General features: G+C 37.1%; 1 protein-coding gene across 1 annotated transcript in view; it reads right to left on the bottom strand.

Annotated features, from left to right (window-relative positions):
* Window positions 1-6,132: 6,132 nt before the first annotated feature.
* The window catches only part of ESF1 (ESF1 nucleolar pre-rRNA processing protein), a 33,363-nt gene continuing 16,023 nt past the window's right edge, over window positions 6,133-23,472 (bottom strand). The window contains exons 10-14 of the mRNA XM_075496894.1: window positions 15,531-15,652; window positions 14,054-14,144; window positions 8,781-8,848; window positions 7,769-7,915; window positions 6,133-7,193 (exon numbers count right to left, since the gene is read on the bottom strand). Coding sequence (XP_075353009.1) covers window positions 6,894-7,193; window positions 7,769-7,915; window positions 8,781-8,848; window positions 14,054-14,144; window positions 15,531-15,652 — 728 coding nt within the window. The 3' untranslated portion in view covers window positions 6,133-6,893. The remainder of the gene's footprint in view (window positions 7,194-7,768; window positions 7,916-8,780; window positions 8,849-14,053; window positions 14,145-15,530; window positions 15,653-23,472) is intronic.

Below are 23,472 nucleotides of genomic sequence, written 5' to 3'. Positions count from 1 at the left end.
AGCCAGGACTCACAGAGCAGTGGTTTTCAGAGTCAGAGATCATTTCTCTTCACGCCCACACAAAGCATGGTACAGATTTAAATATGACAATTTAAAAGTACGTATTTTGGCAAAAGGGGCCAAGTTGGTGACTAAGTAAATCCTGGACTAGATTTTCTCCACAGGTTTTATCACCTCACTATTTTTATGGGTTTTGACCAGCATAGTTGCTTTCTGCAGCTCTCCATAGGTAATGATTTAGTCCAAACCGAAGTTGTTTTATTGCACTCAAGGTGTGATACAACCTTGCAGTCTTTGCAACATCCTCCTCTTCAAATTCTGTGATATTCATCCAAGTGCAACAAAGAGTTCGGGATACTAAATTCACTGTGAAGCTATAAGAATAATTGGCAGAATCATTCTCTTATTGGGGAAGTTCTGATCTTCAGTATGTAAAATGAGGAGGAAAAAAAAAAATCCATTCTCATCCCTCCAACTAGCTCCTGAGCTGTGTCAGCAAATTCATGTTTTGGAGAGGTTGAGATCGGTACAAAAAATTTATGCTAGTTTATTTCAGGACAGAATTTGCACTTTTAATCTACAGCTCTTTTAATATGTGCATTGAAGTTCATTACTGTTACCCCTCTTTTGTATATTGTACCTTTTACCTTGCAAAAATTTGACTTACAGCAAAGTAAGGCAGCCATTCTGTGATGAATGCATCTTTGCTTAACAAGGCAGCTTGCTGTCAAATGTAGATTTGGGGCCCTTTAAGAACGCCAGCTAACTTCAAATTTAGTGATACATTTATATTCATTTTAGGTGTCACCGGTCTGCTACACCTGTTTTGATGCTAATACAAGAGTGTTGCAAGTAGCTCTGTAGCCATCACCTCGTGCAGCACCCCTTTGACTCGGTAAACTCCACAGAGGGCCATACGCAGCTCACTCCCGTTCACTGCTAACAGCTGGGACGCTCATTGAAGCGATGGGTCTGGTCTTCTGGATTGAGAAGGTGATGATCCATACATGAGGCAGATGGGCTTCCATGGAGCATATGAGGTTGTGGTTTTTATTTAATTATAATAAATTAAAATTAAAAACCTGCTACCACACCAGTTATTTTGCCAAGTCAAGCACTTGGACACCAAAATATAGAATAATGAAAACTGATTCCCTTCATGGCATTTTCCTGTCTGACCACAGCTCAAAGAAAAGCATCCATTTATGTAACTGAAACAAATGCCAGAGCTGATTTCACACGTACCATGCTTGATTTTCTGTCTGACATGGTTTTGGTTCCTAGGCATTCGTATTTAGTTTCCTCATACAGAGCTTTAGAATTCACCAAAAGAGAAACACGAGGAAAAAAATGCGTAACTTGCGGTTGGTTTGGGAATTACTGACCTTCTTTCCCACCTCTGGCTGTCAGGATGCCCTTCAGAACAACCCTCGGTCTACACCAGAGGTGTCGTTCATCACTGTGCCTCTTCTTGGGCTCTCTCCCTGCTGGTGCTGCTCAGTCGTTACTTTTGCAGAACTCTTTTAAGGAAAAGGACCAATGGCTCATACTGCCCAGCCCCAAAATCCTGCTCAAGCCCAAGGCATCTGTTCTTGGGGCAGCTCACGCACCCACTCCCCCTTTGCTTGCATGGGCGTTAACCTAAGGGTAAAAGCAGATGAGGAGGGGAAGAAGCTTATGCTTACGGGGTTTGCGCTCCACAGAAATGAATTTAACTCTTCATCACCTGTAAAAGTCACAAGCATCCTAAAACAGTTACTTTGCTATTCTTAGTCCTTTTGGTAACCACTTTGTTAAGACTTATATTTTCCATGGACAGACTGCCAACCCATCTGAGCGAGCGGTTCAGCCGCACACGTTGCTGACTGCAATGGGCAGTTTTTCTGTTGTAGTTCAGACTTACAATGTCAATCTTTGACTCATGGTGTCGGAAGTCAATACAAACCATGTCTGCCTCAATTGTCCTTTCCCTCCTTCCTTGTCCCAGAAATATAAAAAGGTTTAAGTGCATTGGGCAGGATTTCAGTGCAAAGCCAAGGTATCTGTGCAGTGCCAAGGAGCGCATGGGACGCAGCCCAAGAACATTTGCCCATGAAAACCTGGCAACCCGCCTTTGGATTGGGTGTCTCTGAGAATGGGACGGGAGTGAGGTTTGCCAGGGCACTCACTGGAGGCTAGAAGCAATGTTGTTTAAAACTCACATAGTCTCGCATGGCTGAAATACAGAGCTGGAACAGTACTGAGCAGGGATTACTCATATGCTAGTGATGAGGAGGAGGATATAAAAGTAGTGACGACCTTAAGTGACATTAATTTAGACTGGATCCAGAGCCCGGACAAAAATATTCCCATTTATAACACTGTATATCAAACACTGAAAAATACAAGACAATAGACCTTTCTGCCACCTCGTCTTGCCTTTTTTACAGGAATACAGTAACATAGTCCTGTGCATGAAAAGATACATTTTTTACATTCAAAAGGTTGCAGTTTTTTTAAAGTATTTATGAAATAAAGAATAATGAAAATTACTGTGCCATCAGAACTACTACTTTTGTCATTCTTATCATAGCTACAAAACTGAGGTTGACGTATTTAACTCATGATTTAAAACAAGTGCAAGACACCCTAATTAGTAGTTTTAAATATATATTATATATTAAAGAAGTTTCTAAGACTTTATTTAAAAAAAACCCACAGTATTTTGGTTGGTTGTTTTGTTTGCTAAAAAAATATGTGACAGCACGACTTACCGTTATTTTTGGACGCTACTGAAACATGAAAAGAACAAAAAGCCAACTTGCTATTAATTGGAAATAATACATTTAATTTTTAGAAGGAAGGAATAATAGAAAACATACATGGCTCTTCATCTCTGGTTGTCTGATCTTTCTCAGTTTTTAAATAAATCAAACCCTCTTGTGATTTCCACTTGTAATATTAGATCTTTAAATGTCTGGCTGACACTCTAGCATGAGCTCTTATGACTGCCAACTTGGAGACAAACTCCTTTATACCAGACCTCCCTAAGTTGCTAGAAAAATTAGTTCTGTCTCACTTTTAACAGTCCTGGTTCTTAATGTGTTATTTTACTTGATTGCCGTCACTTTTGCTGGTTACATGACATTTAGTGAAAGGGAAAAATAAAATCACATTTTAAAGTTCAGAGGTTAGGACTTCTAGATCTTATTTTCAAGTTTAAAAAGATGAGATGGTCAAAAACATCCTCTGTTTTGTTTACACCAAGGGTAGCGAATTGCAAGGAAATCTAGGTGAGACATGACCACTTCTTACCAAAGTTCTGAGATACGCTTCCACTGAAAACTCAGAAAGAAATCACTTCAGATTTTTTTAGCATTATTCTCAAATTATGGAGATTAGATGATGGGCTTTGAGCCATTAACACTTAGTAGTTACTAACTTGAGTTTTTAAAAAAAGGGGTAAAAAAAAAAAGTGGATTTAGACCTAAACATTTTATGAACAGACCAAAAACTTCCACCTAAGATGCATGCTGGAACAGATCCTGCGGTTCTTCCCAACCAAGATGCCCTCTCAGGACTCAGCAACTTGACAACAACAGAAAAAGAAACTCCAACTCTTAACATCCGATTAGATAAAATTATCACACATTAAGCATTTACGTGATATCAAGTACACATTACTACACAGCAAAATATTTTTATTTTATATAAAATATATTTAACCAGTAGTTAAAATCCCCATCAAAGTCTGCCTTCATGTTTTTATGCATTTTGTCTTGCTATGACTTCCAAGTACAGGCTCGGCTTCCTAAGCAGACATGTCAGAGCAGCTTCAGATGCTTCCCCAAAGAAGGTAGCCAGCACATGTACATGCAAAGAAAGGACACAACATAACTTACACCACCCAATTTCAATAAGAAGTCATCATCATTTGTGATTTTTAAATTTTATAACCATTTTCTGTCCTTTTTTTTTTTTCCAAATTAGCCCTCCAGCAAAGTTACTGTAAAGGACAGATGCACTGCAGAAGTACAGAAGTTCTGTTGGGAAGAGTTTTGTGCCAGCGAGTCATTCAGCGTACCTGGGCGTTCTGGAGGAGCAGAGATTCACCGATGCCACCCATTCTTTTCTGAGCCGAAAAGAAAAGCACTGATAATTTAAGTGACTCTACTCAACTACTGCCAGGAAGTCAAACACAGCAGGCTACGCCTACTGCTACTGCACAAAGAAGGAACGCTCCTTTGTAAGAGCATGCACATCAAACCCACCAAAACAGAAGCATTTGGTAGAAATTGGCAGGGTCAGAGGATTCAAGAGACAGTGCAGTTTGTTGCCTTCATCCCCCACCAAATTTGCTTTTCCATACAAATTATTAAACAAAGTTATGGGAGACTGTCTATGGGCCCGGTAAAACAGAATTTGTAAGCGCACCAACACAGAATGAAACTGTTGTTCCTACAGCTATAAAAGGGTGCTGTTACAAAGTAAGTACCTACAACAATTAGTAAGTACCTACAACAAACAGTCCAAGCTGTATTTCTGAAAGAAACGGTTAAAACAATTATGAACTTACCCGCTTCCCCATTGACAAGGTGTTGCAAGTGCACTATTAGTATCTCCTGTTACTGGCCACTGTCAGAGACCATTGGACTAGGTGGATGCTTCATTTGACTCATGTTTCTGTTCAGACCTTTTGCTTTTTTTCTCAGCTGTCCAATTTTCCACACACTTTATACATTAACAGAAATGCTTGCCCTTCCATCACCACTAACGTCAGTATATTCAATCTCTAAATCTCATTCAGTTCAAGCTACTGTCCCTAGTGCATTTCGTGGGCCTACAATATATAAGCCATACAATGAATTGCACTAAGAAAAAAATCTCTTAAAAAATCTATAAAAAAATGTAAATTTTACCCTTTCAGCTTGGTGTCACTACTTTGTGCCTGGAAATCATATCAAACGTGCCAGTCTTAAGAAACTGCATTGAAGACCTAGTTTTCCATGCTGCAAATTTTATTACAAAATTAATATGATCTTTCATTATGGGAGAAACTTGTCTCCTTATCTACTGTCTGTATCAGATGCATATGTGTACACTTTTATCACTTTTGTATGACAACATTTTCTTAAGTAGTAACCATTGGCTCTCCTGTTTGATGCAGGGACACTTCACTTGGTGGAAAATTTTGTTTCCCAAAGCATCTTTCTCTCCTCTCTTTCTTTATAAATTCCTATCTTGCTGAATATCATTATGCTGTTCTCCACTGCACACCCATGTTCAGAAGCTTCCTGCCACTTCCAACAGGACAAATTTTCCTTGTGCTCCATCGCAGTTGTTCAGTTCAAACTACAAAACATAGGTTTGTTGGGTCCTGCCATATTGCTGGAAAGGCTAAGAAGCCACAGAAGCTGGATCAAAGTTATATACAAAAGACTGGAGTATCTCCTCAACTTTTTCTGTTAGCGACTTGAAAATTAATCTGAAGATGCTCAAATGTACATGAAGAGGAATTACATTTAAAATGTTGGAAGTCTGCAAGTATTCCTCAGGCACATCATTACAAAGCACTCTCACAAAAACCATCTCCACCTGTATTTCTATATTGCGTCCCTTAATTACTTTGTCCATTTTGGCCATTAGGTATACAACCTCTCATGCTAAATCTGACTCCATAATCTCCTTTACATATCGAGATATATTTACTTCATATAAACACTAGTTTTGATTATCTATAGATTCTAACGTCTGTTTTAATAGAATTCTTTGTTTAAATTAGTAGAATGTCTTAGGAATTAATACTTCTTTAAAATTACAAATTACCTTTCAGCTCCTAAAATTTTCATTCTTTTTTGATGCTGTGTTGTATTTCCATTAGAGCTGATACAGCAAACACTTAAAAAAACAACCAACCCAAACCAAATCTTAAGACAACTCAATCCCCACATCCCCCAGGGAATAATTTTCTACCTACTGTATTTTCCCTGCACCTTCATCACCGATACTAATACTAACATTGCCAAACAACAGGGTTTCTAAAATCGTATCATCTAGATCTCCCTTTGACATCTTTTTTTTTTTTTTTTTTTTTTTTTTTTAACACTTGCAATGCTGGAAGACTTTGTATAAGTGTAACTATATTAATGGGAATGCAATATTAATAGCAAAAAGTTTAATTTTGACATAATTTCATTTAGGCGCAGAAGAAGAAAACGCAGCTAAGTGCCCAAAATTCCTTCAGGCCAATTTAAACCATTTATTTCCAATATATATTAATGAAACACTTCTAAATGGCAATATTTCCATTGATTAGTTCTATTATCCAGGAAGTCTTCAAGTATTTAAAGGAGAAATTATGAAGCATATACATAATGTTTTAAAAATATACAAAAAACCTGTGTGCAAAATTTCTTGACTTTTTAGTTATATTACTACCTTCTTTATAGGTGGTAATATAACAGAGATATGTTTTACAGACTTCTGTGGAATTAAAAACTTCTGTGGAATTAAAAACATTAAGACCACTTAGTCTCAGCAATAAAACTCTGCAGAAGTGTTTTTCTTATTTATAAATACAACCATAATTACGACTACTTTTTGTAGCCATCTTCAGCACTTCTATTACCTTTAAGAGACGGCATGATACAAAATAAACCACCCCAAAACCATTAATTCCTTACTTACATGTTTTCAAGGTGTACTTTTTCAATAATAGTACAAAACAGTATTTGTTGTGGCAGAAGAAAAGAGTGATTATTACTCTAGTTACTTCAAAACTCACCACCATAATGAAGTGACTTTTCGGCAAATTTTAGGTGGATAGGAATCAGAGCGGGCTGTAGTAACTTTAATAGATGTTGCCAGTTAGAAAAACGGAGACTAAAGTAAAGTCTGAGTAAAAAAAAGTTCAGTTATTTGAATTTCTGCTTTTTCCTTGCCTGAAACTCTTCGGTTTTATTTTTGACAGATTTTATTAGCATTGATAAGGCAGGATCTACGGCTTTCTTAGCAACCTCTCCTTTCTTTGCCATCTTGTTCTCCTGCCCCTTGCTTGCCTCCTTAAGATCTTGCTCCTTTTCTTCTCTTCGGCGAGCTTTCTCTTCCAAGATCTTTTCTACTGCTTTTGTCTTCTTGAAATTTGGATCTGAAGGATCCAGATTAAACAGGGGAGAAGTAAACATGGCTTGGAATCTTGTATCAGCAACATTTACCTGAAGGCAGAAAAGGAGGATTTATTTTAGGTAACGTTTACCCATGATAGCAAAGCTTTTAAACACAATAAAATATGAGCTGCTTAAGGAGTCATAGCTCATGAGATTGTTCACCGTTCCTGGAACTGCTCCACTGACAAAATCCCAGTGAGCATGAAGTAGAGAGCCAGAAGATACTATTGGTAAAATGCTTGTACAAATCCTGTATATGCCTCTATCGGCAGACCAAGGAAAGGTTTGTTGTTGAGAACTGACCAGGACTAAAGAAGCAGCGGATAACAATCAGAACAAACATACCATACAATGCGTATTTTAGGCAAGGAGTTGTACAAGGCCTTGCATAAACAGTGTCTTATCTTACACGGAGGTTGAATCTGTCCCCCTTCAACTTTGTATGAAGAGTATTTCTTACTTTTTGAAAACAGCCTGTAACTCCCTAGAAAGGTAGATCTAGGTTGTTCTCCTTCAGCCAGAGTAAGGGAGGAGAAGGATATGACACCACCAAATCTGTCCTAAAAATAAGCGATATTACCAAAGGTTCTAGCTGAGCCTCAAAATCAAGAGTATACCATTACCTGGAAGTCATCTTCTAACAATTCTTTCTTTTTCATTAAGAGTTTCTTTTTCTTCTTGCTCAAATTCTGTTGTTCTACAATCTTTTTATAATTAAAATGTTTTCTGGCATCCTCCTCATCATCCATCATAAGTAACGCCATTTCAGCCTGTTACAAAATAAGAAAGTCGATGCACACAATGAAATTGAGTTTTCTATGAAAAATATAGCAGCCCATTAATAAAGTCTGTATGAATCTACATACATGTAAATGAGTTGAAATAGGGTTGTCAGGGCAGTATTAGTTCATCCATAACAATATTCTTTTAACATTTTGAGGTGTAATATTAAATACGATAGTTGATTTCCTTTTTATTACATATAAAATAAATGCAAATATCCACATTCAACTTTCAAATGTACTAATAATCTAATCTGAAAATTGTACACCATAACTTAGACACCACAAATGGATACAATTTTATATTGATACTTATATCAATAGCAAAATAAAAACTAACATATATGAATTTAATACATTTATTTAGTTAACTTGTTCTGAGAAAGAATGAAAAGCAAACATGCAGTAGCAAACAATTCAATCTTCAAGGTTAAAAGTCTACAGGACAAGGTTTGAACACACAAGTATTTCATACAATGCTGATGTTAAAAGTAAACGTTCAGCACCGCACAACACACAAACATACTGGGATAGCTTTAAAGCTAGAGGGACAATCAGCTCAACCCTAGCTTCTGTGCCCTTACATTGCAGCGTTACCTAACCCTGGTGAGTTGTGTTCAACTATCATCTTCCAGAAAGATATCATGGTGTAATCTTAGAACATCAAAGCATGGACCGTCTACCATTTTTCCTGGGTAATTTTTGTTCCAAAAGCTCTTGCTATTAAAATATACAGTTTACTCCTACTGCTGTCCTATGGATTTTAGTAGTTCTACTCATAAACACAGAACAAATATTTGCAGAATTTAGGCAATGCAACATCTGTAATTCTTAACATTTTAAAGCACTTTACCTTCTGTTTTTCAGCTTCATCTTCACCTTCTGAGGTACTTTCAACTGATTCTGACTTCTTCTTTAAACCTAAGTGCAAATATAGGATACGCACACATTTATTCAAGCTTACGCATGAGAGCATAAGTTACCTATGAACAGAACCTCTAAGTGCATCTCATTTTCTTGTAATCAATACTTAAATGTCAAATGTGGAAAAAGGCTGAAAAGTTAAGAAAAAACAGCTAGACTTAAAGCAATAAAAATCTGCTAAATATTTGTTTAACTTAAGGATGCAGCAATATTCAAATGGCATAAACAAGTCAACAAAAAAGAACAGTTAGAAAAAATTGTTTTAATGTATTTTTCATAGAGCAGTGGAGAGAAGTGTCACAACAGTGCAGGCAAACATATGACATTACTCCACTCCCAGGGCGTTTTAAAGAGGAATTAGTTTGTATACTCATAAATGTAATTGAAGCGTCCTGCAGTTCTCAAATTGTTCATTCCTTCTACTTAAGTAGACAATGTAGTAAATACTTCAGAATAAAAAGCAAATGTGCATCTCTTCTCTGTATCCAGAATACAAGTTTGCCAGCTGAATAAGAGTACATCAGTCAAAAAAAAAAAAAAAAGAGGAAAAAAAAAAAGACAAACAGTTTTGAAAATTTATATGCAAGGCTAAAAGACCATCTTGTGCTGTTAGCCATGCTAGTGCAAAAAACCCTTGCACAAAAGACCTGAACACAATCACAGGAATGAAAATATGATTGACTCTGTTCAGTCTGAATTGAATATTCTTCTGATGAAGCTTTTTTGCTCTCTTAGAATTTACTTTAGATACACGGTGCTGATTAGACAGACATAACGAATAGTAACAGTGTAAGACATTAGTCAAACATACATTTTAATGAAAACAGACCCATTTATAAATCCTATGAAATCAAATTATTCTCTTTGGAATGCCTGTAGCCCTCGATCAAGAAGGAGCAGGAAAAGCAGAAGGTTTCCTGACCTGAACCACATACTCTGACCTTTGAGCTTGGAATTACATTCCCAGGCAATTTATTACAGTCCACTGGGGGTAATCTTAAGGAAGATATTTGGCTCCATTTTGTTAAGCTAGATTTGCAGACAGACTAGAAATACAAACATGCCAGAAAAACGTCAAGTTATATCACTAAGTATACTCTGGAACAGGATACATTTCTTGAAGAACAATTTTTCCTCCCTTGACTATTCTCTTGACTATTTCTAAATGGATTCCAAGCTGGAAATGGATTTCTAGAAGAAACAAACCACCACCACCAAAAAATAAACTATCCAGATGCACAATGTCATCAGCTCAAGAACTAAATTGTTGATTTAGTACTTCCAGAAAACGTGCAGGAAAGTCAGATTCAGATATAATATTGTTACCTAACCTACACAATTTATATTAACGTGTAGAAGGGAGAAATAAATGTCTTATGTAAGACTTCAACAACTACGACATCTTTTGTATCTTCCCAGAACTGGCTAAACTACAGAAAAGGAAACGGGGCACAGAGATAAGAATTGGAGACAATTATTCTAGAAGTTAAATCAGTAGCCTTTCCACCCATCGCCAAAAGAAGGGCTCCTCAAGTCATCTTCCCTCATCTTTCACTATATGTAGGATCACAGAAGTGAAGATAGCTTACCTTCATGCCTTCAGAAGCTTTTGTTGCTGCTGATGGGGGTGAACCAGGCACCAGTATTACACTATTTATTTCTTACTATGACCCTGTGCAGCTAATAAACACAGCTTGGTACCTGAAATCACTCTGAGCACTAAAAACTTTGCATCATGCTGAAAAGAATTTGGTTTCAGAATTCAAAAATATGTAATTTTCTCTTTCTCCTGACATAGTCCCCCATACATTCTGGAAGTCCGCCCCACCTTTTGCACACGTATGAATGTAAAACCTATGTAAGAGTCCTCCCCAACTGATTCCAAACCCTCAGATTTTACCTACCACCGAATCCCCACTACCATCTTTTGGTCAGATTTGGTCCACCCTACAGCAGCAAATGCTTGTCTTCAATGCTATGCAGAACTGATAGCTGCCACCAGCCAGTGAGAAAAGCTTCTAGTCTCTGCTGCAAGCCCCCCTCAAGCTGCCATTCAGCTCTTTCTCAGCTCAAGAATTTAGTTTGCAACATTCATTTTGCACATCAACAACTTTCCAGTGCTAACAGTAAAAGGCTAATCATAATTTTGAGACTTCATATACAGAGACCGACCCCAGCCCAAAAACTCCTCTCACAAGACCTCTCATCTGTCTTACTCAGAAGCTTGGAAGTCAGTCTCAAAAGCCTTGCAAAGACACACGGTGAATGAGTCAGTAATACAGCTAAGACCTTTATCTTCCAAGTACAGGTTCTACAACTATACTCAGATTTTGCTGTTAACCTCTTATATCCCCCCCAGTCGTACTGCTACCTTCCAGCATTAAAAAAGCCATAATTTCTACATATAATGAGAAAGCATCTAAATGGTTTAGCACCAATAGGAGTTGTAACAATGTGTAACAACAGTAGCCATTTTCCTCAAAGGAGGATCAATAGAAACTATGTTTAGTAGTCTAAAGCTATTCAGTGATCTCCAAAAGCAGGACATTGCTCTCACGTTAATAAGCAATTACACTACTCAGCTATTAATCTTCCAACAGTTTAAGCTACAAAAGTAATTCTGACCTATGTGAACCTTTTCTGAGACCCCACAGAAACAGATGCAGTAAGACTGAAACTGGCCAAGCCAAATGAAAAGATTTACAGCACTTTTTGAAACAATACAGAACGAAAGTGACAAGTGATTTTTTTTTTTTTTTTACGACATCAAACTAGAATCAAGCTTCTGAAATGCAACATCAAGGCTCAAATATATGCAGCATTGTACATTTTAGCCCGTGGTACTATTGAAAAACCACGTAGGGATTATGCGCATATGAAAACTTTGTGCAAAGCAAGCACCATCATGAATTTCAGGAGTGCTAATTTGCACACACCTGCACCCTGCACAGACGCTCTTTGGGCATAGTAGGCACAAAGAATTTCTCTACCTTGCCTCTCCCAAGATGAAGCATCCACAGGGTAAGAATCACTGCCTGCTTTACAAACAGTTTTCAGGAACAAAGACAAACCTGGTGAATATACGCTTAAATCGACTTCCCATAACTTCCAGTTTTCCTGTCACTGCACTCAAATGTGTTAGGCCCTTTGTCTAACAGCTCCTAACAGCCTTGCTTCCCTTCAAGTGCCTCAGCTTGTCAAAAACTGACTTATACAACACCCATACGCATCACAGTCAACAAATGAATACAGCAGGAGCAAATACACCACTGCAAACAGCACTACTGTATCCTCACAGTTTCTGCTCTGGTCCACCTGAGTCTGCACACATACCCCGTCATATGCTTTTTCAGCATAATCTAAGAACATCTGACAGTCAGTTTAAAGCAGAAATTTCAGTCTTTCAGGGGAATTGTGGAAGGCTTATGAAAAATTATGATCATTCAAGTTATTGCTGCCTGTACCCTAAATACAAAGTTGGCAGAGCTACAGCCTAGTTCAAAGAAGATTGTAACCCATTTTCCCCAACTGGATAAGCTAGCTGTGCTTAAAAGCAACCCCAGCTATGAGACAGAGGCTGTTCTGGGTAAACTTGGTGAAAGCCAGACAAAGTTGTGCTGTGTAATCATCATTAAAATGTCAACTGGCTTGCAGCCAACCACTGTACTCTCCCTTTAAAACTTCTCCAGGGCTAGCCACATTCTGTTTTTCTCCTGTTTCTCAGTAGATTATCAGTAATCTTGCAGACAAAAGCTTCACTTTCTTAACCTTTATGTCTATTTTACTATCCTCAAAGGCTCCACGAACACTAAAAGTCTATTCTCTGTATTACGGACAAGAAGGTTTCAGAATCTGCGGATATGACCGTTCTCTGCTGAGCCCCTCCACGACACGAAGAACTTCTTACATAATGCAGAAGAAAACATTTTTTTTCAGAGATTTCACATAGCATGTTGAAACATCAAACATTAGTATGAGAGTACCTACATAATCTTGCTATTAAAGAAAAATAAAAAAAAAAAGTGGTGGAAGGAATGGCATCTTTACAGTGAGTTCTGAAATAACCTATACACAACTCACCAGCAAAGCCTGGCAGAAAACAGCATTGTGCAACACCTTAAATTGTGGTGTTTTCTATAAAACATGGATAGGACTTGCCCTACTGTTCTGTACTTCAGACTATTAATACCTATACATAAGGACATTAAGACACAAAGTCATCCAGGTTTCGTTTTTCAATTATTTACTTTCTCCTAATATAAACTTCAAACCATCAGGACAGAAGCCTATGCTGGCTGGTATCAAATTAAAACTAATTTACTCTTTTTAAATGGAACTTGGATCTACACTGCTATACTCAAAAAAAACCCCAACCAAAACAACAGACTGGCAATATTTGTAAATCTGTTGCTATCTTCCTTTTGTTTGTTTTCTTACTTTTTTTTCCTTTCCTTTTTTCTTCTTTTAATATACAATAGTATGAGCCACCCTTAGGTTTTAGCTCCCAAGAGCACAGAAAGCCAAGAACTCACACTTACTGATTATCCCTACCTTAAAATTTTAACCAGCAAAACCATACTCAAAATCAAATTGCTGTTACCACAGCAAAAGCTAACTTAAACATCAGACTAAAAAGCTTGTAAAAAAGGTATACTAAAAATCTAAACTGGACAAGTTATTTCCTAAAATATTACATTTCACTATTTGGGTTTCTAGGCAGCCAGAGTACACTAGTAAAATACGTATCAGACTAAGAGAAAAGAAAATTGATTTATTCTGAAAGACAACTTTGTTTATGATGCAAAAACTTTGACATTTATGTAATTGACCCGAACTTCAAAGGGACCCGTGCATATTGGGCTCCTCCTATATAAAAGAAAGCAGGCTTTGAGGGCAATGAAGTTCTTTTCTCTGGAATATTTAGGGGAGCAGATGGTCAGCTTGTTTCTACCAGCCATCCTGAGAAACTGGCTAAATAATGGGCTCTGGCAAAAGCTAAGAGAACCAAGTTCCCCACCATTCCACATATCACAATATGCATCGTTTTACAAGAACGGCACCTGCAATTTTAGGCAAATGACACCTACTTACTTTCATTCTGAATATGCTATCTCTGCATTTACTCTAGCTCAACTTTGTTTCTAAAGCTCATTATCTAAGGAAAGGGCAGATTTTCTCCAGAAGTCACCCCTCTTGACCCACCTGTTTTCTCAAATTCTTCGGCAAAATATGGGTCGTTGAGATCAACATCAGATGGAAGTTCATCTTCACTCAGTTCTCTCTCAGCAGTAGCCTGTGACAAAGCACAACCATTATTTCAATCAGCATATAAACAACTACTAAAGTTTCACTGGAATTAGATGTTCCTTCCATTAGTAACCATGAACATGAAAATGGAAATATTGTATGCTGAACATCATAGAACTAGAATACACTAAAAATTGCTAGTAAAGACAAATCAACAGTTTAAAATCTGTTTCACAGATTGAAAGCTTTTTGTGTATCTGAAAAAGGGCTATTTACACATTCCAAGGATCTTTATTAGACATACCCACAAACTGTGATGCATTAGCTAACCATAACAATGCTGTGATCCTGTAATTTGTTGGTATGTCCTTACTTCATGTTCCACAAAAGCTCTGCTTGGGGAAAAACTTGAGCAAGGAGCTTCATTTTGTGCTCCGAAATTCAAAAAGACTGAGTTTGGATTCAAAAAAAACAACTTTTATTACTGGAAGTATTGTGTCGTACACCTTGCCCCTTGACTTAATTTGTCAGACCGAACAAGAATATTATGCTAGCGAAAGTTGCTCTACTACCTAACAGTGCTACTTACTCTGTTCAGAGCACTCATCTGCTGTAAGGTTTTAGAAGTTACTCATCAAATGCCAGCTAAAACTAACTGGAATGCGCAGTGTAACTCAAGTTGTAGAGATTACTCTTAAAAACATTATTCTGCAACATGAATTATATTCAGAGTAATTTAAGAATTCAGGAAAGCTAGATTCCATATGCCACATGCTTTTTTTCCTAGCATATGCACAAATATTTCATTTACCTGCCTATTTCTGCACATTATTGCCACAGGAGTCTGTTACTTCACAATTGCTTTCTGCATGTGGAAAGATGAAGCAACAGCAATCTTCACATTACTATAGGACCATTTTGTTATTCATACACAGAACTATTTAACAAATTTGCTCTTGCAATTTGAAATTTGAATAGTTCTTCGTGGCTATTAATTCTTTGCTGTTACAGCTTTGGGAAACAAGTCTGTATCATTTTAGGCCAAAAATTTCCACAACTACAATTACATTATCATAACAACTTTGAACTGATATGCATACAGTAGCAAAAAGACCCTTCCTAAGGCATTCAAAAATGTAAATTAAAAACCAACTGTTATTAGGACTATTTATCTTTAAAGCAACACAAGTAGATAAACAATATTTTGTGTAAGCATATGTATCATCAGTTGTATCCTGAATATCCTTTTGCTCTAAGTTTGATGAGGCACTCTCGGTTTTTCCACATGAGTGACAACTGCACATTCTAACCTTAAAATAATACTGGAAGCTATACAATTTTTTGTTTAGTTTATCCAAAACAAAACAATAACAGCACCTTAAAAAACCAAACAAGCAACAACTCCCCCCCAAGTGGCCAATGAAAACATTACCTTTCTCTTTTTTTTAAGAATTCTTTTTTCTTTCTTCTTCTCTAGATATTTTTGCCATGGAGTTAGGTTATCCTTTCCTTCCAACCTGTTTTTGACCATTTCTTCAGCAGTTTCTTTGAGGCCTAGAACAAAAAATAGTAAGTTAAAGAAATGAGATGAATCTGAATTTTGTTTTTACATCAACTGTTTTCTCCTTTGTAAAAGAATAATCTAGTTTTTCTTTAACAGATCTGTGAAAACAACATAAATATTGCTTAAAACAACATCTTTTTAAATAAGATCACTTTACAGGATGTGTTTTTTCCAGATAAAACTTTCCTTCAGTAATAAATTGTACAAGAGTCAGCAGAAGAGCTTGCTTATGCGATATCCGATTCCCAACACTCAGTTGGGAGAGATCTCCTCTCCAGACATTAGACTGTGCAGTCTACAGATTCCACTTTGTAAGGATGAGAGTAACCCAATAAAAATAACAACAATAGACATACACAGAGCCCTTACATTTAATGTACCTTACTATAATTAGTAATGATTAACAAAAACACTTTGAATACAGTCCAGTCATTCCCTTTTTTTGTGCATGGCAGAACAAAGTACAAAAGATGAAGTGACTTAACAACAATTCTGAAATGTTAAATCACTATCAGAATATAGGGTCATCTCACAGCTGGCTTGAACCTCTATAGCTGGTGCTCTCCATTTCACACAGAGATACTATCTGGTTGTTGCTGTATCAGTATGCCTCGCTCACATGATGAAGTTGCTATATATAGCATCTCCCATTGCTGAAACTTTGCCTCTGCGATAATACTGTGACAATGCTGCAGTATCTCTGATGACCAGTGTACTTTTCGTCCATCATTGTAAAAGAGAACAATAAGCTATTATCTGAAGAAATGTAAAGTAAAAATAAATCCGCAGCTAGAAAGCACAGAAAAACGTAAATAAAAAACCCAAATAATTTCTTGCTTTATGTACTAATGTCATAACATGACATGCATTAAGTTAAACTACACAAGTTATTTTCAAGTCATCTAGCCTTTTAAAGCTACCTAGTACCACTCTGCTTTAACAACAGAAAACTATCTAAAATTAAAAAACAGCACACACCCAGTATGACAGTAAACCTAGATTCAGATTCAATGCTTAAGGTAAATAGCTTTTTTTTTTTAAAAAGTATTTGTTAACAAGAAGCAGAGATTAAGTGCATAGACTGCTTGAAACATATCAACCTCTCAAAGAAACAAACAAACAAAAATATTTGAAAGAATGTTTTCTGTTATCACTGATTACCAGTAAAAAAAAAAAAAAAAAAAAAAAAGGCAACAGTAAGAGAAATAAACCATCCTCTTATTCGTTAGCACACCAAGTTACCAAAAGTAATTTTGTACTCAACAGCTATGTGAACTGGAAGATCGAAGGAGAAGAGTACCATTCTCCCACAAGATTCAGTGAGGAACGGTAACTATTAGACTATTAACTCAGATCTGCACCTCTTCCACATCCTTTTGTTATGGGTACGGCATAAGAGAAGCCCTCAAGTTTGTGTTTCCTGACCAGTCAGCAGTTGGGAAAGGTGGCTAAATGCTTTGCTGAAGGAAGTTTCCCCTTTACTTTCAGAGCATGACAGTTTTCTGACGGTCCTGGAAAAGTGAACCCCACAGAAATGGAACATATCTGGCTCTAATAATTCTCACATAACATGATCAGACAGTTAAGTTTGGATGTGCTAATTAGGTTTACATTAAATTCCATAATTTAGCACAGACTGCCACTGTTTCAATGCCTAGCACTTGAAGCTGCATGCACAGTATGTCCTAATCTTTAATTCAGCCTTTTTGTAAATATGCATTCTGATAGTTTCTCATCACATGATCACATTTTACCTTTTCCAGAGGATCTTAACTGTTTGATCTATAGACCATGAACATGTAGCTACTCAGTAGTCTGTGTTACTGTTCAACGTACAGCTGTTACTGAACATAATAATATATAGCAAAATTAGCGAACATAATTGAACCCTACTCTAGAAACAGAATGGAGTTTTCTGTAATGTGTATTATTACAGTATTCAATGGTGCAAGAACATCAGCTTAAGCAAGAATCCATTAAATAACTGGAGCATCCCCATTTTACATCTAGAATATTTAAATCTAAAATAAGCACTGAATTTAAAAGCAATCTTCATTTTTCGGTGAAAAATTCCACACGCTTCAGGAATGCCTCTTCAAAAGTCTTTACATCACACAGCACTTGCATGTTATGACAACTACTGACTTCAGATGGAGCTTATACACTTTGAGCCCCTTCTTCACAAGACAGGCACTTGCAAGAACAAAACTTAATGATGTAAAGAGATTAACTGACTTGCCTTGCAACACACTGGAGCAGAATTCAGTGGCAGGACAGAATCCACTTCCCTGGCAGGAGGTAACAGCCTGAGCAATGAAGTATTTTTCTCCTACCTGCAATTCCTTCCTTCATTCGCTACACACTTTTTTTTTTTTTTTTAACTTCTGGAACGAGTGAGTCAAGATATCCTATAGTTAACATCCTCTTTTACGACATGAGTGATAGATCTTGGGAGCGTGTAGGAATCACATTTCTGCTTCCCCCTCCAAGTCTGGTATTTGCCGTCTCTTCCCCAATTCTACGTTCTAATTGTCTCTCTTCAGCATCCCTTTCTTACCATCCCAGTCCAGCCCTCACCTAACCAAATCCTACTCTCCCGCCCCTCATACCAGTTTTATTGCTTGGAAATCGTACTCGGACCTCTCCGGATGTCCTAGACTAGATCCCATTCTTTCTCCCAACTCCCAGGTTTCTCATTTGGCCAGTCCCCACTCCTCATCATTCCTTCCAGCTCTCCTCAGTAACGAGGAACTGAAAACAAGAGTTCATAATGGAAAAAGTGGGCAGCCTTCATGGACAGTTCTACCCGTCCTCAGAAAAGTAGGCAGAACTTTTTTAAAAAACTGCAAACACCAATTCCTTTTCTTGCGCTTGTCTACACTCCAAAAATAATTCAAAGGCTGGAGAGCTGGTTACAACATGTCTGAAACAACAAGTGTGGACAAGATCTAAAATTGTATTAAACCATGCCTTATAGGAAGAAAAGAGTGGAGGGGGAAAAGGGAAAAAAAAAAAAAAAAAAAGAGCGCATCCTTCTACTGTCCCGGAAAGAAGCCAGAATTAACTGTAAGTGGCAAACTGTTACCACCACAAAAATCAGGTTCTAAACCAGCAAACAAATGCAAAGCCAAAACAAAGTAAAGGAAGGATACTGTATAGGTTCACTAAAAACGTGCCACTAAGAAACCCTCTCACACAACAAGAACGAACATTTAGTTATTTCCAACTGTACACCTCTTCACCTCCAAAGTCAATGAAAGCAGAGTCATCAGCTTCCTAGAAACTGAACTACTATTACTTTGGATGTTATTTTGCAGTACTTCTGTGAAAAAACTACCAGTCAGGTAGCAACCTTGCAGATTCTCTCTGAAGACAGTAAATACTGGATTAAAAAAAATATATGTCACATCTCCAGAAAAAGAGACACTCAAAATCTCAAAGGAGGTTACAAGATTTCTGATTTATTTGCCTGGAAAATGGAATCATTTGATCCATCTGGCACAGAAGGACTTGGAGGAAAATACAGTCCTTTCTTGTGGTATTTGGCAGTCTCATGAAAGGCATTAGAGTTTTCCACAGATTAGAATGGCTTAGAAACTACTGTCCAGACCACTTCCCGAGAATAAGAGTGTATTTAAGTGGTCAAAAGGCTTTTGATTGCAGAAGGGGAAAGGAATTGTCTACTTGAGGTAGAATTATTAACTGGCCGTAGAAAAGGCTAATTTATACCCCTATCGATATCAATGTGTTTTTTTTAGAATAAATGAATCACACTAGTTTTATTTAATCTTCACAAATAAGGGCCAAGAAAAGAGGGGAAAAAGGTCATCTATATCAGCATACAAGTAAATCATACCTGAGCTAAAGGATTAAAAGTGTGATAAATACTACAACAAACCTAAGTATATTGCTTCTCACACTGGTGGGAGAGTGAGGGAGGGTGGGCAGGCCAGAATTTTTACCTCTCTAAACACTCAATTTTGAAAACTTTTGGAAGTTCAACAGCATGCGACTGTCACAATTATTAGAAGCTAGGAAGATACTTTTCTATTCTCAGGAAATCTAAAAAAAGCAAGTTCATCTTCCATGTAATGTCTTACCAGAAGAAGCACCCTGTTGCAGGTAGCTAAAAGGAATGGCAGACAGAAATATTCTGATAACATTAGAATTTGTCACCCCCAAAGATAAAACATCTTAAGTCAAGACAGTTTTCCTAACATAGTATAAGTGTCTGAAAAAATCCCACCACACTTAGCAGCTAAGATGTCAAGTGTGAAGAACTACAGTGCTGAGCCCATGTGCAGCTGAGCACACGCTGCTTCATGCTGCAAGAGGTAAGACTGCTTCAGCAAGAGGACACGCGAAGAAATTAAATAGATTGAGATATATATTCCATATGAGCATTTTTGTGCTCCATATAATCTGTAACAACATACAGTTGGGGTTTACTATGCACTTTACAGAGACACGATTGCCTGCTATTCTACTTCTGATGAAAACAAATTTTAAATTTTCCTCTAAGCCTAGCTAAATATTTACATGTCATTCTTCCCAAAGGAAGAATTTTTAAGTCCAATAAATAAAAAAACTGTATGAAAAACTGGCTGAATATAATCAAGAAACGCAGTTGTGGCCTTCTCCCTCTTCACCTTCTAAAGGGACCTTTGGGAGCTGGATAAGGATGCATAGTAATTGTTGCTCAAATCAGATATGATTAAGAAAACACATGGATGCTTAAATATAACACTGATTTTGTGCCTAAAAGAAACAGACCAAAGAGAGTTGGAACTACATCTAATTTATTTTTGCTGGCACTGTGGTTTATTTAAAACTATTATGATTCAAGAATAACTGAATCATTCACAAAGTATGCTTTCTATAACCATTGTAAATATTTGTGCCAAAACTCAAATTTTTAAATTAATTCAAATCTCTGCCTTTCAATTGAAAAGCTTCCTAGATTTAACTGTGGTAACTCTCTGTATATTTACCATTTGGGCAGGAAAAAGATTTTGCAATAAGTCAAGAGGATTAAGGCAGAGCTTGATAATAAAAATATTTCAACAGACATAAACTAGTTCTGAAAAAATTAAGAAGACTTAAGAGATAACAAAAACTATTTTTGAATTCCCAGAATGCTCCAACTGAACATAATTAAATTGTTTTGGAATTTAAATAAGCACATTTGTTCAAGGAAAAAATAACATAATAACTAATGTACTTCTCTCCCATAAGAAAGTACAGCCTCAACTGCATAGATATTGCCAGAGCTATAAACTACTGTTCAGCATGTGCTGACTGTACTCCACCGTAAAAAAAAAATAAAAAAAAAAAATCTCCCTTTCAGGCATGCAGGACCTCCTCTCCAAATGCTGCCTGAAATCAGTAATGGCTGAAGTGTTCCCATACATTAGACTCAAAAGCAAAGTTAAGACGCTCATCTTCACTTTCAGGACTTTTGTTTTGGACAAAACCATATTCCAGGGGCTAATACCTAGTAGTGGTATTGACTGACCTCATGGAGGTGAATAGCCTAACTAGCAAAGGCAAGTGAACACTTCCATGATTTCCAGAACCTCTGCTCTTTGATAACATTCTAACTTTTTCAGGGTAAGAAATGAGGAAACACTAACATATACTGCAAAATCCTAGTTGCTAAACTGACATCAAATACTATAAACTACAAATGTAAACTTCATTGTGCGCACATGCACATTCAACCCATCATTATATGAACAAATCTGGTCCAGTGCACAGACATACAGCTGACTCTAGACAAAGCCAGTCATATTTATCAGGATAGGGGGGTTTTGTTTGTTTTTTTTTTTTCCCCATCCCTCCCTCAAAAAAGATGAGGATATAGCAAAAGTCCTAGGAGCCCCGCAAGAAGGTGCAGTAAGGAAAGGGTTGGCCTAGATGTAATATGGAACAAATCCAATTTTCTAAAGTCAAGTTCAGCTGCAAAGAAACAGGGAGTCCCTGTATTAGGGAACTGGATTCCATCTCTACTACAGTTCCTAAACATTAATATAATTTACTTGTAACATGCAAGGCACAGTTTTAAGAAGCTGAGTCCTTCAGAAAACTTCTTGCTCTCCCTGTGCTACTAAGTTTCCCTTAGTCTTTCTCAAAACAATTTTCCATCTCCAATGAATGGTTTGCTCTAGATTCCTAACGATGTCACCACATTCCGTTGCTTAGTCTTTTTTAATTTACAGAACTTCATTCATACAATTTGCAAGATTATTTGGAAGACAGACTGTATAACAAACAAAAAAACCCCAAACACGTTTTTGAAACCAACACAAAAAATGGTAGCTTTTCTAACTGTTTAAACAATGCCTATATAAATACAGAACACATTCCTAGCAGTGATTGTTTCAACTGTGGTTTCCACCTTCAGTCTGAAAGGTGGCAACAACAAATCTTTGTAAAAATGATGAAAACTCATCTGCCTTGAATGCTTAGTGACACAATGAATTAGATACTAAGCAAGCAACTTCGAGAATGCAAATACTGACACGCTGTGGACAGATGAAGTTAAAACATGACGATACAGCTGTGTTAGTAAGCACTTGTCCTACCATGTATGATACACACTTTCTCTAAAAAGTTCTGGGAGAATTCATGCCAGAAATAACTGGAATTATATAAGCACGACTGAAAACACACAACTATTTTAATGCCAGTGTATACTTTCAAACACAGATCTTACCAAGAACTAGGAATAAAACTATTCCATTCAGTTCAATCAATTTCAGTGAATCAGTACAGACCAAAACAAGATTTAAAAAGCAAGCATTTATATTCAACATAAGTTAACCTGAGTGAATTCAGAATAATATTAGTGTAAATCATATAATTAGATATGCATTCCTAGTCGGAATTAACACATCAGTGGTGAAGGGGCTGGATTCTAGTACGTCTCTGGTCTCAGTATTGACAGTAACAGGTCAGGCTGTGTCCTTACATAGCCTGCAGTCCTACACCTACTGAGCCAATACAGCACCTTGCTGCCCCCAAAAAGGTACTGTCACACTTCTCTAGTCTTTGGACTGCATAATTCAACCCTCTGAGCATTCACCAAGTGCTTCCATTTGCCCATCTGACTCAACCCCACAGAAAAGAGCCAGATTTTTTTCTTCTTTTCCAGAGTAGTTCTGCCATTTTAGCAAACGAAATTAAGCCTGCAAAGAGATCTAACAAGTGCTAGGACTGCTACGGGCAGTCACAATGAGCTCTGGGCCAGGATCAAGGAGGAGAGGTCACAATGAAAACCCTTCCCTTTTTGAATGTAGCAAGTTGTTAAACTGGCTCATTACATCTCAGGGAAAGCACACACCCATAAACAAAATATAAAAATCAGTCTGAATGTCTTTTCATCATGAAGGAAAAAACCCTAGATGTTGGTTTTCAGATGTCAGGATGAGTTCTGCTGGGATGCCATATGGTGAAGTCACCTTTTTTTAATTTCCAAATGAAAATCTGGATGTTACTAAATACAACCAAATATCCCCCAACTTTTCTTCCTGGTAGCTTGTTTTCCCACAGAGCGGTCTCACTGGAAGGGCAGACTTCTCCCTTCTTTGTTCCCCCAAATCTTCAGCATTATGCAAGCAAGATTTTCAAACCATTCTCCTCTAATTTTATGCTATGTTTCCAAATCATACTGGGTTTCATTTTTAAAAGTGTAGGTATGTTTTATAAGTCTATGGCAAACACCTGAATTCTATTCAAGAAAATCTATAAAGTGATAAATGAAAAAGCAAGCACAAAAAAAACCTGGCAAAAAAATAAGCTACAAAGAGAA

The sequence above is a fragment of the Mycteria americana genome, chromosome 3 (genome assembly GCF_035582795.1).
Source record: "Mycteria americana isolate JAX WOST 10 ecotype Jacksonville Zoo and Gardens chromosome 3, USCA_MyAme_1.0, whole genome shotgun sequence".
Lineage (NCBI taxonomy): Eukaryota > Metazoa > Chordata > Aves > Ciconiiformes > Ciconiidae > Mycteria > Mycteria americana.
The sequence above is the reverse complement of the archived record's forward strand: the minus strand, read 5'-3'. Positions and strand labels throughout refer to the sequence as shown.